Source organism: Acartia tonsa, chromosome 3 (genome assembly GCF_053477335.1).
Source record: "Acartia tonsa isolate MP-2025a chromosome 3, ASM5347733v1, whole genome shotgun sequence".
Lineage (NCBI taxonomy): Eukaryota > Metazoa > Arthropoda > Copepoda > Calanoida > Acartiidae > Acartia > Acartia tonsa.
The window spans coordinates 11,339,439-11,353,639 of NC_137262.1; the positions used below are offsets into that span (position 1 = coordinate 11,339,439).

At 30.9% G+C, this 14,201-nt stretch overlaps 1 protein-coding gene across 1 annotated transcript in view; it reads right to left on the reverse strand.

Moving 5' to 3' along the window:
• Positions 1-494: 494 nt before the first annotated feature.
• Positions 495-14,201, reverse strand: part of LOC145313303 (LIM/homeobox protein Lhx5-like) — a 42,378-nt gene continuing 28,671 nt past the window's right edge. The window contains exons 6-13 of the mRNA XM_080152634.1: positions 12,131-12,238; positions 11,502-11,636; positions 11,013-11,166; positions 8,586-8,631; positions 3,911-4,109; positions 1,665-1,727; positions 1,352-1,510; positions 495-1,232 (exon numbers count right to left, since the gene is read on the reverse strand). Of these exons, the coding sequence (XP_080008760.1) occupies positions 1,180-1,232; positions 1,352-1,510; positions 1,665-1,727; positions 3,911-4,109; positions 8,586-8,631; positions 11,013-11,166; positions 11,502-11,636; positions 12,131-12,238 (917 nt within the window). The 3' untranslated portion in view covers positions 495-1,179. The remainder of the gene's footprint in view (positions 1,233-1,351; positions 1,511-1,664; positions 1,728-3,910; positions 4,110-8,585; positions 8,632-11,012; positions 11,167-11,501; positions 11,637-12,130; positions 12,239-14,201) is intronic.

Sequence of the window (14,201 nt, forward strand, 5' to 3'; positions counted from 1 at the left end):
AACAGCCAGTAATTTGCAAGCAGACAAAAAAGGTCACCACTAATGGAACCAGGTTCTTCTCTCAGTTATACATTATCATTAATAAAATATATAATGAAAATGTATTATTTATATAAATAAAAACCATTTACGCTTCATTGCAAGAACATATCAGGCTATCTCTCATTTACTGGCACCGTGTCCCAGACACAAAATTAATTATTGTTAAACTTATTGCTTTCAGCTTAGAGATTTGTCACAATCATGAAAAAATTAAAAGTAGATTTGTATTGTTTGTTTTTCATATATCTTTTTATGGCCAGCGGTTTCAACAAATTTTTAGGACGCTGTAGTTCATATTGTTTGCAAAAATATGTTTAAAAAATACTGAAGAAGACTTTTGCGCAAAAAGCAACAGACAGTTAAAAGTAGTATTTTATACTGCATGACAGAACAACCAAGTAGGAAAGGCAAAGCTTTGCAGAACACACTATGTATGTTAAAAACAACAAAAATGATACTAAAGGTTGTATATTTCCAGCTAAAAGTTACAAATAATTTTAATTCATTTCGTTGTGAGTATTTTTAATAATATAGCACATTGGATACAAATTTAATAGGACACTCTAAAACTTCATATTCTAATTTTAAAAGTTGCTTTTTAGAGTGTCTTTTTTATGTAAAACACTACTATAATAATAAATACAAAGGACCTTATTCTAATGTCTAAAAAAAAAATTTAATTTAATGAATAAGGCCGCTGTAAGTTGACTATTCAGGATAATGTGCACTAATATTTAAAAGTGTAAAAAGAGGAATAACGATCACAATGTTCGGACTAAGATCTATAACGTTGCTCAAAAATTAATAGTTACAAAAGAAAATGGCAAATTTCAAGCAACGTTGGCTAATTTCGATTTTAAGGTTTCAGAACTTTGAAAATGTCGACGGTGCCTTTAAAGCTGCTCTAAAATAAGTTTACATTAAGATTGTCATATAATAATTTTATTACAGTTTTAATTATAAAAGTTGTGCTTTTAAGCAATAAATAATTTATAGGTTAAGAGTTACTATTTCTCTTCTTGGTTATTACAGTCTTGGGTTAAACTATTAAGCACCGACGACATTTGTGTTGACAATATTTGGTTTGGAATGCCTTCTGTAGATTGAGATGAAAAACCGGTTTTGTCGGAGAGAATGTTACCAAACAGCTGATTCTTCAAGGTTTGGGCCTGAGACAGGCGGACAAGCTTCTAAAAAGGAAAATATGTTTATTCTAAAAGTTCTAAAGTTTTAAACAAATAAACTCAGAGACTTGCTCTTGTAAAATAAAAGAATTTTTAACAACTTATCAATTATTTCCTTCTATTACCTGTTATACTGGTGGAAGTTGAAGGTGACTCTGGTGTTGGTGGTCTTGGCGGGCCCCCTCCTGGCATATCCATGTCTCCACCTGGTCCTCCTCCAGGCGGGAAAGGAAGCAAAGGTCCAGGATAGATACTGCTGGCACCAGAGTGAGGTGGTATCATACCTGAATATAAAACAATTATCATATTTCTGTAAAGATTATTTGTAACTACATGTTGGTCAATTTTAGAGATTTAAAGATATTTTAGCATGGGTGGGGTAGGTTAGATTTTCATCTATTTTTTTTATTAAATTAGTTGTCATTTAACAAAAAATACCTTGAGGGAATTCGCCAACCATCGGTGGTAAACTCATGGGTACTGGCTGTTCAATGGGACCACCTTAAAAAAAACATTTTTTACTGTTGTATTATTTCTAAAGCTTATTTTCTCATTTTAATAAACAAATTTGAATTTGAAATTTAATAATTGTTAATATTCCCCTCCTGGTTGTGCAGCAGATCTGTTTGTCTAAGCAATCATGTCAGTCTTGTCACAATTCCAAGTAATGTTTTCTAGTTATCCAATAATCAAATTTCTGGAGGTTCTGCCCTGACCTGTCTTTATATCCCCTCGGAGTATTTTCTTTTTCCAACTATGTTTATGATTACTACTGTCATTAGTAGTTAATGTTATGCTAAGGTCAAACCGCTGGTTGTATTTAGTTTTTAGTTTGGTATCGCAGTAGAAATACAATTTGTGCCTGTCCTTGTTTATTGGCAAAATATAAAAGAATGGATTTTATTTTTATTTTCTACTCTTTTTTCATTGTTTTTTTTTGCTGCGCTACTTAAAGATTAAATTATACTTGTAAAGTTTCAAGAATATTGTCTTTAAATCTCAATTTTTTACTTATTTCTTTGTATTTTTATGACTTTTTTATACAGCCTAATTTTTGTGTACAAACATCCTGATATTAAAATACCAAGTTCAATTTTCAACAAGGACGGATTGTCAATTTGTAGCAAAGCTTTTAGAGAACTTTAAGGATTAACTTTTCAAAGAATTTAAGTTAATAAAATTTTATATGATAGGACCTTGCATGTTACCTTAAATTTTTTCCGAATATTCCATTTAAAGTATGTATGAGTATGTGTGGATAAATTTTGGATGACAGATCGACAGATTAAAGATTTTTAGAGTAGCTGTGTTACTAAAAACTCAAATTGAAGAGAAATTCACACACAAAACTATGGAGAGTGAAAAAAAATCCGTGAACCCGTAGTTTTGTTCTTTTTATCCTCAGGGATAAGGGACAGTCTACTTGCATTGAAAAATATTCTTAATTGGAAATTAAATAAACTAAGACAATTTTGTTAAAACATAGCCATATAAAGCATTCAAAGAAAAGTTTAAACATTGTAGTGTTGAAAAACAATGATATAAAAAATCTTCAGACAAATCTAGAAAATGTAATTTTGCTTTGTTAGCTTGTAAGTAAGTGAGCCATGATTTCTTGCTTGTAAAGGGCGAAATACCTTAGCAAAGAAAAAGCTGCTTAAAAAAATGGTAATCCATATGTTGTACAGAAACTCTCAAACGATTAGAATTGAGAAGGCTTGAATAAAGCAAAATATATGTTCTACTAAGAAGTGTGTTCTTATTGTGTAGTACAGCTCTAGCCGCGCGTTTTTGAGACATGTGTTTTAAGGTTATTGGTAATGCATCCCTTGCAGCCCTGCTTTCTAGTACACAAGCTTTCATTACAAAGAATTTTTACTATGTGATTACAACTTTATATTTAACATGCCACTTTATTAGATAATATCTCTATTATAATAAGAGGAGTAGAATAAATGAAACCAGGATGTCACATGCCTTGTTCAAAGGTCGCCAAGTAGAATTTGATTTCTCAGTAACAGGTATTATTCACTAAAGGTTAGGAAAATAACAAATAATAATAAAGATGATCAATTTGGTAATTGGATCAATAAGAACACAGTATGGAAGAATCTGACCACATCATTGGTTAGAAATCATACACATTTTGATTCGAAAGGGATTTTTAAATTCATTTATAAGTCAGCATTCATCAATAAAAAATTTATTTCTTTGGATAAAGCTTTGTTTGTTGACATTTTCAAATCCACCTATTATCAGTTATTTTTTAACTATTTAGACATTGTTCTTGAATCATAAAATTGTAAACACAACATTTTCAACATTTAAAAATGTTGCACCATTGTTATTCTAAAATTTATCTTTTTTTTGTCTGTTTAAGATTAACTTCTCTTTATATCATTACATGTAAATGTTCTTATGTTAAAATACTTAATAAAGGTTACTTAGCTTTTGTGCTTTAAATAAACTTACATGAAAATAGATAAAGCGATTGCTAATGGGCGGAAATACCATGCTTGGCATATTACACAGCTTTTATGCTCTTTAATATGACACAGCCAAGGAGATCATTAAAAACAACAAACAAAATGTATTTTAAAGACTAGGACAATTATTTCAATGTCAGCGTAGCTTTGGAGTAATTGAAAGTTTTAAGGTATATATCTTAGAACTGTTTTACTCACCAAAACCCATGGGCGGGCCTCCAGGAAAGAAGCCAGAAGGGGGCAGTCCCATCGGGCCGTCATAGAAGAAGCCATCATCCATCCCACTACCAGGCGGCCCGAACCCGCGCAACCGTTTCCCGCCAAAAAAGAAGCCAGCTGATCTGTTGCACATCTGTTTCATGCGTCGCTCTTTGCTTCGTTTGTTCTGGAACCATACCTTAATTTTTAATCAATTAAAAAAAATCATACCTAATCATTTTTTCTTACTTTTCGCCAAAAACTGCAGTTTTGAAATCTAAATAAAGTCATTTACAGTCAGTGGCGTGCGAACCGAAGGGGGCATTTGGGGCAATTGCCCCCCCCCCCTAGCGACCAAAACGCCCCCCCCCCCTGCCCCCCCCTAGCCACCGCTCCCCCTGCCCCCCCCTAAATGTTGAAAAATGCCCCATTTTGCCCCCCCCTGGTCAACAAAATTGCCCCTTTTTGCCCCCTACCCTACAAAAAGCAAAACTATCCCAGTTTCCAAAAAAAAAAGATCAAGAAATACTCAAAAAAAAAATTTTTTGCGCTTCGCGCCAATAAGACAGTTACTATTCATTTAACCTTACCAAATTTTTTAATTAGTGTAGAAATTAGGTTATAATCTTTTTAAAAGCGAAGCTTTTCTATAATTAGGGTCGGTCTGTCCGTACGTCCGTCCGTCCGTCACGGATAGCTTTTTTCGTTAATTTAGACATGTTAGAATTGTCCTATCGATTTCAAATTTTGCATGGTGATTCCTTTAGTAGTTATGTACGATTTAGAAAGCGTAGCAACTCTATAATCATTACCAAAATGTCCGTACGTCCATTTTAAACATGTTGATTTTTTTACTTTTTAAATAGCTTTTTTCGTTAATTTAGGCATGTTAGAATTGTCCTATCGATTTCAAATTTTGCATGGTGATTCCTGTAATAGTTAGGTACGAGTTAGAAAGCGTAGCAACTCTATAATCATTACCAGAATGTCCATACGTCCATTTTAAACATGTTGATTTTTTTTACATTTTTAACAACAAATTTGTATGTGAACTAATTATCCGATGGTCTGATTTTTGGTATACTGATTCCTGGGGACAACAAAGTACAATATTATAAGCGAAGCAACTCTATAATCAAGTCCTAAAAATGTAAGTATGTCCATAATCATTATTATTTTCAACAAATTTACTTACAATTTTGCTTTGACTCTTATACATTCGCATTCTGATTATTCAGTTCTTACATTATACAAGTGTTAATGTCCGCCGTTTGTCCTAGCGTTTCAGAGCTTCGCTTTTATGGATGTTGTCATCCTTGTTTCACTGAACATAACAAACCAGGTAATAGGAAGCATTTTATTTTGTATAATATAAACTTTTTACCAAAGAAATTTTGTTCATCCCCAATGATGATACACAAAATTACCCCTATATAGATAACAATTAGTGGATGAAATGTATGGAAACTCGACTTAATTAACTAACCAATCAAAATTCCATTAAAGTCCCCAAAGTTGTTGAGCCAACGAATAAGAAAATTTTATATGAAATATTGGGGACTAGTGTAATAAATAACCCAAAACCCCTCCCTCCCTGCATATTTGAAGAAAAAAATTTGCGCTTCGCACCCTTCCAAATGGTTTTTGCTTTTTATCACATTGTATATTTTGTTTTTATTTCTATAAAAACATGTGTAAACAACAAATATTTAATCAAAAAGTTATTTTATATAAAAAAGAAACAGCATTGATATTTATCTAAGCCTTTTTCTCAACACTGTATGTCTGTCTAAATGAATAACTATATATGATGTCATATTATTTTCAGGATAAGTTTATCATTTTTTTTGTGTTTATACCCTTACAAAAAGACATATTTTTTTATGGCAATTTTCATTAAAAACCCTTAAAACTAACTACACTCTATATTCCTAACTTGATAAAATACGCCACTCTTGTTGTCTTTAATTGATTTTAGTTCAAAGGGGGAGTAAATATTTTTAGGTGCGCTTCACGCACCGCCCTTATAAATCATTGGAAACACCACTTAATCAAAAATTAACAGAGTTTTAAAGTGCCATTTAAAGAGGGTAGGATATGTTGATATAACTTTTTAGCTTCTCTATAATTCTCTATGGCTGTCAGTACGTAATGCTAAGGAGGAAATGTGATTTTTTCAACTGCAATTAAAGATAGAAGGCTAAAACTTAATGTTAACATTCCCATCATTATGGAGTATAATAAACTATTAAAAATTCATGGAGGTCAGACTGCTTTTTAGGACGTTTTTGGCTATTTTTGTATCTTTTAAATTTCGGGTATAGTCCCTTTTGTGACATTGCATTTCGTCGTATTTTCACAGTAGCTTTTCACCTATTTATAGCTCCTGCGGGGCCAATTGCCTAACCCTGCGGGGAAATCACCTGACCTAACTTAACCTAGAATAACCTATTAAAAGCTACTATGAAAATACGACGAAATGCCCTTTAAGAGGCGTTGCCACAAAAGAGACTATACCCCAAAGTTTTCCATATTTCTAAGAGATTTTTATATCTGTAGATGTAAGGACAAGTAATTTTTTTTATTTTTTAAATAGTTCTTTATATCTTTGGTTTTTATGGTACGATAAATTTTTTTGTGGATTATAAGATTTAAAAAAATTAAATTTCTCGCTGTTTCGAGCATCCAGTATGTAATTTACTTTGACTGTCATCACACAACATACAGGAAAAAGGATTTGTGACTTTTTCTATCTAAAATATATATTTATTTCAACAGATGCTCTTTAAATCTACTTGTCTGTATTCTTATTAATGATTTTTTGTACTTTGCTACTTAAAGATGTTATCATCCTTGTTGTCATACAATAAAGAAATATTTAAAATCAGTTTTACATATAAGGTTAATTTTTGGTAAATTATTTCCAAAATGAGTGTTTTTATCTCCCCCCCCAAAAAATTTTTTTTAATGGGGTTATTCATCCTTCCTGCTGAGATTTTTTAACATCCCCTTCCACCCATAAAAATTTTTTGTGGTGGGGGGGGGGGAAGGTTAAATTATCTGCTGTACTTTTTTTTCGAAGGGTCATTGCTGGGTGGGGAGAAGGGATGGGGGAGAAGAGATGGGAGGGGGGAAGAGATGGGGGATATAAATGGGAAATAGGGATGTGGGAAGGGATGGGGAAGAAGGGATAAGGACTAGAAGGCCCATAATCAAATAATCCCACCCCTTAAAACGCCCTTATTTAAAATTAGTATATATAATCAAAATGCCCCCCCCTAAAGCAAAGTGCCCCCCCGGGGCACTTTGATTTAGGTGGGGGGCAAAATTTTACAAAATCTTCAAAATGCCCCCCCCTAGACAAAGTGCTTCGCACGCCACTGTTTACAGTCATAAGTTCATACAATATATTACATTTTTAATTGATTAAAACATATGGAAAAGGTCATGTTTTCTTAAATACAAGGTTTAAATTTTTAATGCATATAATGTAATATATAAAATACAATGAAAATGTTTTCTTCAAGTACGATTTAAAAGGCGTTTTCAACCAATTTCATTAGAATAAATCACTATTTTTGTTACAATAAATCTTGAATTAATCGTACAAAAATCCATATTTTGAATAGATACCATCTTCTGTATCTACTCTCAAAATTATGCAAAATAAGGATTTGAAGATTCATCTTTAGGTAGGATATTTAGATTTGTGTGGGTTTTACGGGATTACGTTCAAACCATTTTGGGGACAGGGCTAAATATTTCAATGAGATATATTCAAAAATACAAAAAATTTATTTTGGTAGATTTTTATTTTTTAGATTTCGAAGATTTTTTAACAATCAAATTGGAGGATTTTCTGTATTATTTTAATAATTGTTAATATTTTACCCTGAAGAAATGTAGAGTAACAGATGGTAATTCATTATATCGTAATTTTAGCACAAATAATAAGGATTTAACCAAATGATATGGATAAGTAAACTCTCATAATAGGTTATATTTATGGTTGGTTCATAAAACTACAGATATAAATTTATTTCTAAAAAGAAAATGTCTTAAGCTATATATTTATGTCCGTATGTCCGTCTGTCTTTCACATTACAAAAAGTCTAAACACTAGATTTTTTTTTGCTTTTATTCACCAATTTATTCTTGAATATTCCCTTGCCATTTTTTAAAAGGCTCTTTAAATAGGTTGATCCGACAGTGTTATTCTTAGCTTGAAATTTACGTTTGAATGAAAAAAATATATGAATAATATTTTTTGCATCTTTGTATAAACAAAAATAGGTTATGTATATTGTACAAAGGTCTTATAAGCTAATGGTATTCTTTTCTTAGAAAATTTGTAATTGCTTTTTTTCATAGGGAATATTATAACAAAATATTATACACAATAAATTTACATAGTTATGATCAACATAAAAAATTATTTATTTTGTACAGTAACAAGAACGATAACAACAAAAATTAATGAAGCTATGAAATTTAAATCAATAGTTTAAATAGAAAAGGATAATTAAAGGTTTTTTATCATGAAAAAAAAGGTATGGGCCCATTAAACATGACCTCGTATGCGTTTGCTTTAAAAACCTAGATTGTGCTTTACAAGTTTTTGTGCCTAAACTTATCCACTATTAATTTCAGAAGGGGTAGTACTTTTGTTTCTTACCTGGATAACTCTCATAGGAAGACCTGTATCTTTGGCAAGTTGTTCTCTGGAAAAAAAAAAGATTGAAATTATGAACCAGCTAAATAATTTACTTCAATATTTTTCAATTCATTTCTAGAATTCAACATTAGGTTGTTAAGGAAGATAAAAACTGTTTAAAAATGTACTTCAAATCAATATAATATCAATTTTTTTTCTTAACTATTTTGGTTTCAATGTTTGTTTTGGCAATGATGTTAAAAAAAAGGAATATTAAATGATCAAAGAAGAAAAATGAATTGTATTTAAATTTGGCAGCTAGCCAATTATTTTTCAAGATATTTAACCTTTACATTAGAGTTAACAAAGAATAATTGACTTAGTGATTCCAGAAAAAATGCAGATAGTTCTTATTTATATTTCCAAATGAATATTTTTAAACTGTTTCAAAGCCGATTTTTATTATTAGATATATTTACTTAATAAACTTTATAATTTATAATGGAGATTTCTATTAAAAGAAGGTGTATCAACTTTTTTTTTTATAGCTAGCCGGTTCTTTTAGTAAGTAGTAGATGTAAAATTTTTCATAGAATTCAGATATGCAATCGGTTTTTTTGTAGACCTCTTATTTTTTAAGTAATTTAAGTTTTTTTTTTTAAATTAAGTCGATTTTAAGGTACTAAAATGCAACAAAAAAAAGAAAGAAAATAGCCATTATGAACAAAAATAGTAAGATCTTTAATTTGACACCTTACTTTTTCAATTCTGTCAGGTAATTATTGAAAAAATCGATTTTTTTAAACCCACGAGAATAAAAACTTTGAACTTGATTTTATTATTTCACAGGTAAAAAAATATGGGTTCATATATACCTTTAGAATCAGAAAAATATTACGAATTCATTGTAAGCAAAATTGAAAAAAAAAGTTTACAATATAGTATATAAACTACAATAAAAGGAATTATATGAAAATATCATATTATATTGTACAGGCAATGTCTTAATTCTTGAATTGAGTATAAAAATGGGAAGGGGGTAAAGAGGGGGTAAAAAAGGGAAGACGATAGTGTTGCCTGAACAATAAATACAATTGGCCATTTGTTTAATTTTTTATTTTTTTACTTTTTTTCAATTTTGCTTACAATGGATTTGTAATATTTTTCTGATTCTAAAGGTATATATGAACCCATGTTTTTTATGTCTGTTTGAGAAAATATTTAGGTCTAAAGTTTTTATTAAACCGAGGTTAAAAAAATAGATTTTTTCAATAATTACTCAACAGAATTTTAAAAGTAAGGTGTCAAATTAAAGATCTTACTATTTTTGTTCTTACTGGCCATTTTCTTCTTTTATTTTGTTGCGTTTTAGTACCTTAAAACCGGCTTAATTATTTTTTTAAAAAACTTAAATTACTTAAAAAATAAGAGGTCTACAAAAAAAAAACCGATTGCATATCTGAATTCTATGAAAAATTTTACATCTACTACTTACTAAAAGAACCGGCTAGCTATAAAAAAAAAAGTTGATACACCTTCTTTTGAAACTATCTCTAAGATCTAGTCATAAAATAAAAGAACGTCTATAGCAATAAGGCAACTAATTTATATAAAAAATTGGTTTAGACCTTTCAAATTTTCGATTAATATTAACATTAAAAGTTCTGACATAACTATGTCTACTATTTTGCACTTTTTCCTATATTAACCATCCACCCCTCTAAAAAAGTGCACAAAAAACGCGCAATCATTCAATATAAGACAATCTATTTTCATTAAAATATGATAATAATATGTATGTGAGTAAGAAAATTGTAGGTTTTGGTAACCAATTGTAATAATGTATTTGCTATGGTTTTTCCCGCACCAATTAAATTGTGATCAATCATGGTTTTACAATGTTGTGAAAATAAGTTACCATACAATAACAACTAATAAATTTATTTAGCAAATTTTACACAGAAAAATTTTACTTTTATTTTACAAATTGTAAGGTTTTGTTGACAATGAAGATCTCCCTAACGTTTTAACAGTAAGCTTTTAGGAAAGCTTTATATTGGTCATGCAGGTAGGTTTTGATTATATGGTAATGAAAGGCAGCTTTGAATATGTCTTGAAGTGATGTGAATTTAGGCCATAAAAAACGAAATGAAATGTATTCTCACATTCAAATTGATTTTAATAGTCAAGTGTTGTCTGAAGAAGAGGAGGTAAATTAAAATTGTGGTAGAAAAAACACAACACACACACGCTCGACTCGTTATTTTTGCTGATTTGAAATTTCCGCTATAATAAATGAACACTGTTGATTTGTATGAGTGAAATAATAACACGTTTTTTATGCTTGACAAATTAGAATGGACTAAAGTCCAAAACCAACAAGAAATTTTACAGGTTTTTTTATTCAAATCAAAAATTAGAATGTGCAAAAAATTCAATTTATTATACCTTATGTGACGAGTTGGCTTTGGTGTGTTGTTAAAGGCTGTTTTCAGTACTTCCAGCTGTTTGGCTTTGATAGTTGTTCGTGGGCCCCGCCGCTTTGAACCACCGGACCCATCATCCTTGTATTTATCATCATCGCCATCTCCATTTAGGGAACCTAAGCAAAAATGTTTTGTTAAATATGAAATCTATTCCGTATTTTTGAAATATTTATCCAAACTATACCTATAGTCATTGGATATCGATGGATTTACTAAATCCTTAACTGAACTTCACAGTTATAATGAAAACATTTAATTGAGGAAATTAATTTTTCTTCTACTTAACCACTTGATAAACATAATTATTGATAAATAAACTTTATTTTCAATATCTTATAAAAACAATAGCATTGTTTAATTTAATTCATGGAAGAAATTATACAATATGAAGAAAATGAAGAATATGGGAAAAAATTCTTTGAGGCTTTCCTTTTTCAATATATACTTTTACCTTCTGAGTCATTCATGAGATCTCGTTCACTGCCCTCCGTTGATGGCATCGGAGACTTGTTGTTGTTGTAGAGGGAAGCCTCGGATGGGTCCAGCTTGCTGTACATACCAGAGTCAGAGGGATCCATGGTGAATCCTAAATCAAATACTAAGGGTCATTGATGAATTTTTTTATGACTCTACTTTCTTTTCAATTGAATCGTGCCAGCTGAATTAATCTTCAACTCTTAAACCCCTGGATTTACTTGCGGCCACACCCCTAGAGGCCTCAAGGTAAGGGGAGAGACGCCCTCCCTTTCTATTTCCAAATCCAATTGTAGTTTTAAAAAGAGAAAATTTGTTCCTGGACGATTTCTTCTTGGAGGGTGTTGGTGCCCTCCACACCTCCACAAAAATAGTTATGAACCTTCCCAGGACATATAAGCCGTTGTATTGTAAAAGAGAACGATATCTGATCAGCGATTAGCGAGATCCTTCAGTACAGACAGACACCCCACAAACACATCCTGTTACTTTAGGGATAATTTAGCCTTAATTTTTTTTGGGGGGGGGGCGGGGGAAGATAATTTTTTGATTCACAGGGCCTACATAAGCACATGAAATTACAATCAACAAATTGAATTAGTTTACCTGGAGAGCTGGAGCTGATAGAGGTTGTGGAAGGTTCCAGTTTAATGGATGGAGGTGGCTCAACATACCCTTCATCTGAGTCTTCAAGGTCATCATCCTCGTAAGAATCTAAACATAACATTGAATAAGATAATAACCTAAAATCAGGTTTAGAAGGCTAGTGGACAATAAAAGAAACTTCTCTTAGAGACTTTTTTGTGTAGATGGACTTTTTTGTTTTATCATTTTCTTTCAGAAACTAATTTTTGACCATCAGAATTAAACTCGTAAAGGAAAACCATGTATGCTGTGGTTATCAAATTGTCCAAAGAAACTATATGAATGAACTATCTTAATCACTTCATTAATAAGCAGGTTTAAGAATTTATTAAACACCTTACTTTTCATTTGAGTGAATGAGGATAATTTTCTTCAAAACTAATATACATATTTTGATTTAATAAATTTTAAAATATTCAAAGAAAATTCATAAAAATAAAATTGAGGTAACTGTAAATTTCTAAATAATTCAAAGAAAACAGTGAGTTTTGATTACTATAAATATTATTCTATCATAAAAATACACGGAAATTGATTCCTAAAATTTAACAAGGAAAATTTTGTTCATAAATAGTGCACCAACAAAGACCTAATTATATTTTGTATAATCAAAAAACGATTTTGAGCTAATTTATTTTATGATTTGAGTCTTAGGATGGTGTTATGCTATTTTTATCCGTTCCCTTCCCCTTCGACTTCAAACATATAGTCTCTATATGGTAAGGGTTCAGCCGCTAGCTTTGGAATTCCTAATTACAAAAGCATATATTGTTTTTTTAAGCTGCTATCGTGTTTGCGGTTGTATTTTTGCTTAATAATTGTGAAGTGAGTTGAAATAGAAAGCTCCACATAGAAGATGCAGAAATGCCCTAATTGTACAGTAGTTGCGCTGCTAAAAAGCCTATTCAAGTAATTTCCTCCGTTATATCCCACCTAAAGTATATTTAAACTCAGATTTAAGGTTAAAACAAGACAATTGCATCGTAAACCTTTGAACCCATCGATACAATATCGCCATTCCCAGTTAACCTAACGCTAATACACGTTACGGCGATGCTGGTTATTGGTGGCAGGATAAAAGAAAATTGCGCATAATTTGTTGAATTTATCTGGCGCGCAAATTTATGCTAAATGGATCCATAGTTTTAACATAGTTTTACCACCCCACCCTTCACATATGGATGGGGAACCATATCTAATAATTTAAAGATCTGTAATGTTTTTTTTTGTAAAAATCTTTAGAATATTAGATTTTTCAAGATTAAATAGTTTTTATTTTATTTAGATCAATATTAAGGTTGAATAATAGTTATTTATTGCATCATATTATAGACAGCTTTCCGCGGATGGCAAATTTATTAATTCCAGTTTTGTTAGACCCGAGAGGCAAAACCGGCTCTAATTCAGCGGATATTCGTCGGTTTCGAAGCCATACTGTAAAAACGGTTATCCTGCGAATTGTTGTAAAAACGCCAGCCAGCTGCAGTTAACAATCTTGAAAAGGGGGCGGCTTAGCTATGAATAGGAATTTTAAAATCACCAAAAATTAACGGCTGCGGTTGAATGAAAATCTTGAATTGTGTGAGTCTGTAATATAATTCAAATCAAGTAAAATAAGAGAAAATGTGTCCCCTATCCTTACCTTAACGTTAATCTATGGTCTTTACATTCAGTAAAAATAGTAAATTGTCTAAACGAGAGTAATTATACATTAGACAGTTCTATATCAGACTAATCATACCCATATCTAAATATATGTACTTAAGACCCATAAACTGTATTGAGTCATAAGGCTCTAGGCAAGTTTATGGGAGAATCAACAATTCTCCCATCAGGGCTAACAAAACTGGAAATAATCATAAGATTTTTATTTTAATATTTCTGTATACGATGATATAATTGATTTTTCAGCATGGACGAGAGCCGATTCTAATCCAGCGGTAATTAATCAGTTTCTTAGCCATACTGGAAATAAAAATTACAGACTTTCCCTGTGATTCTTAATCTGTGTTTAAGCTCAAGCAAGAAATGT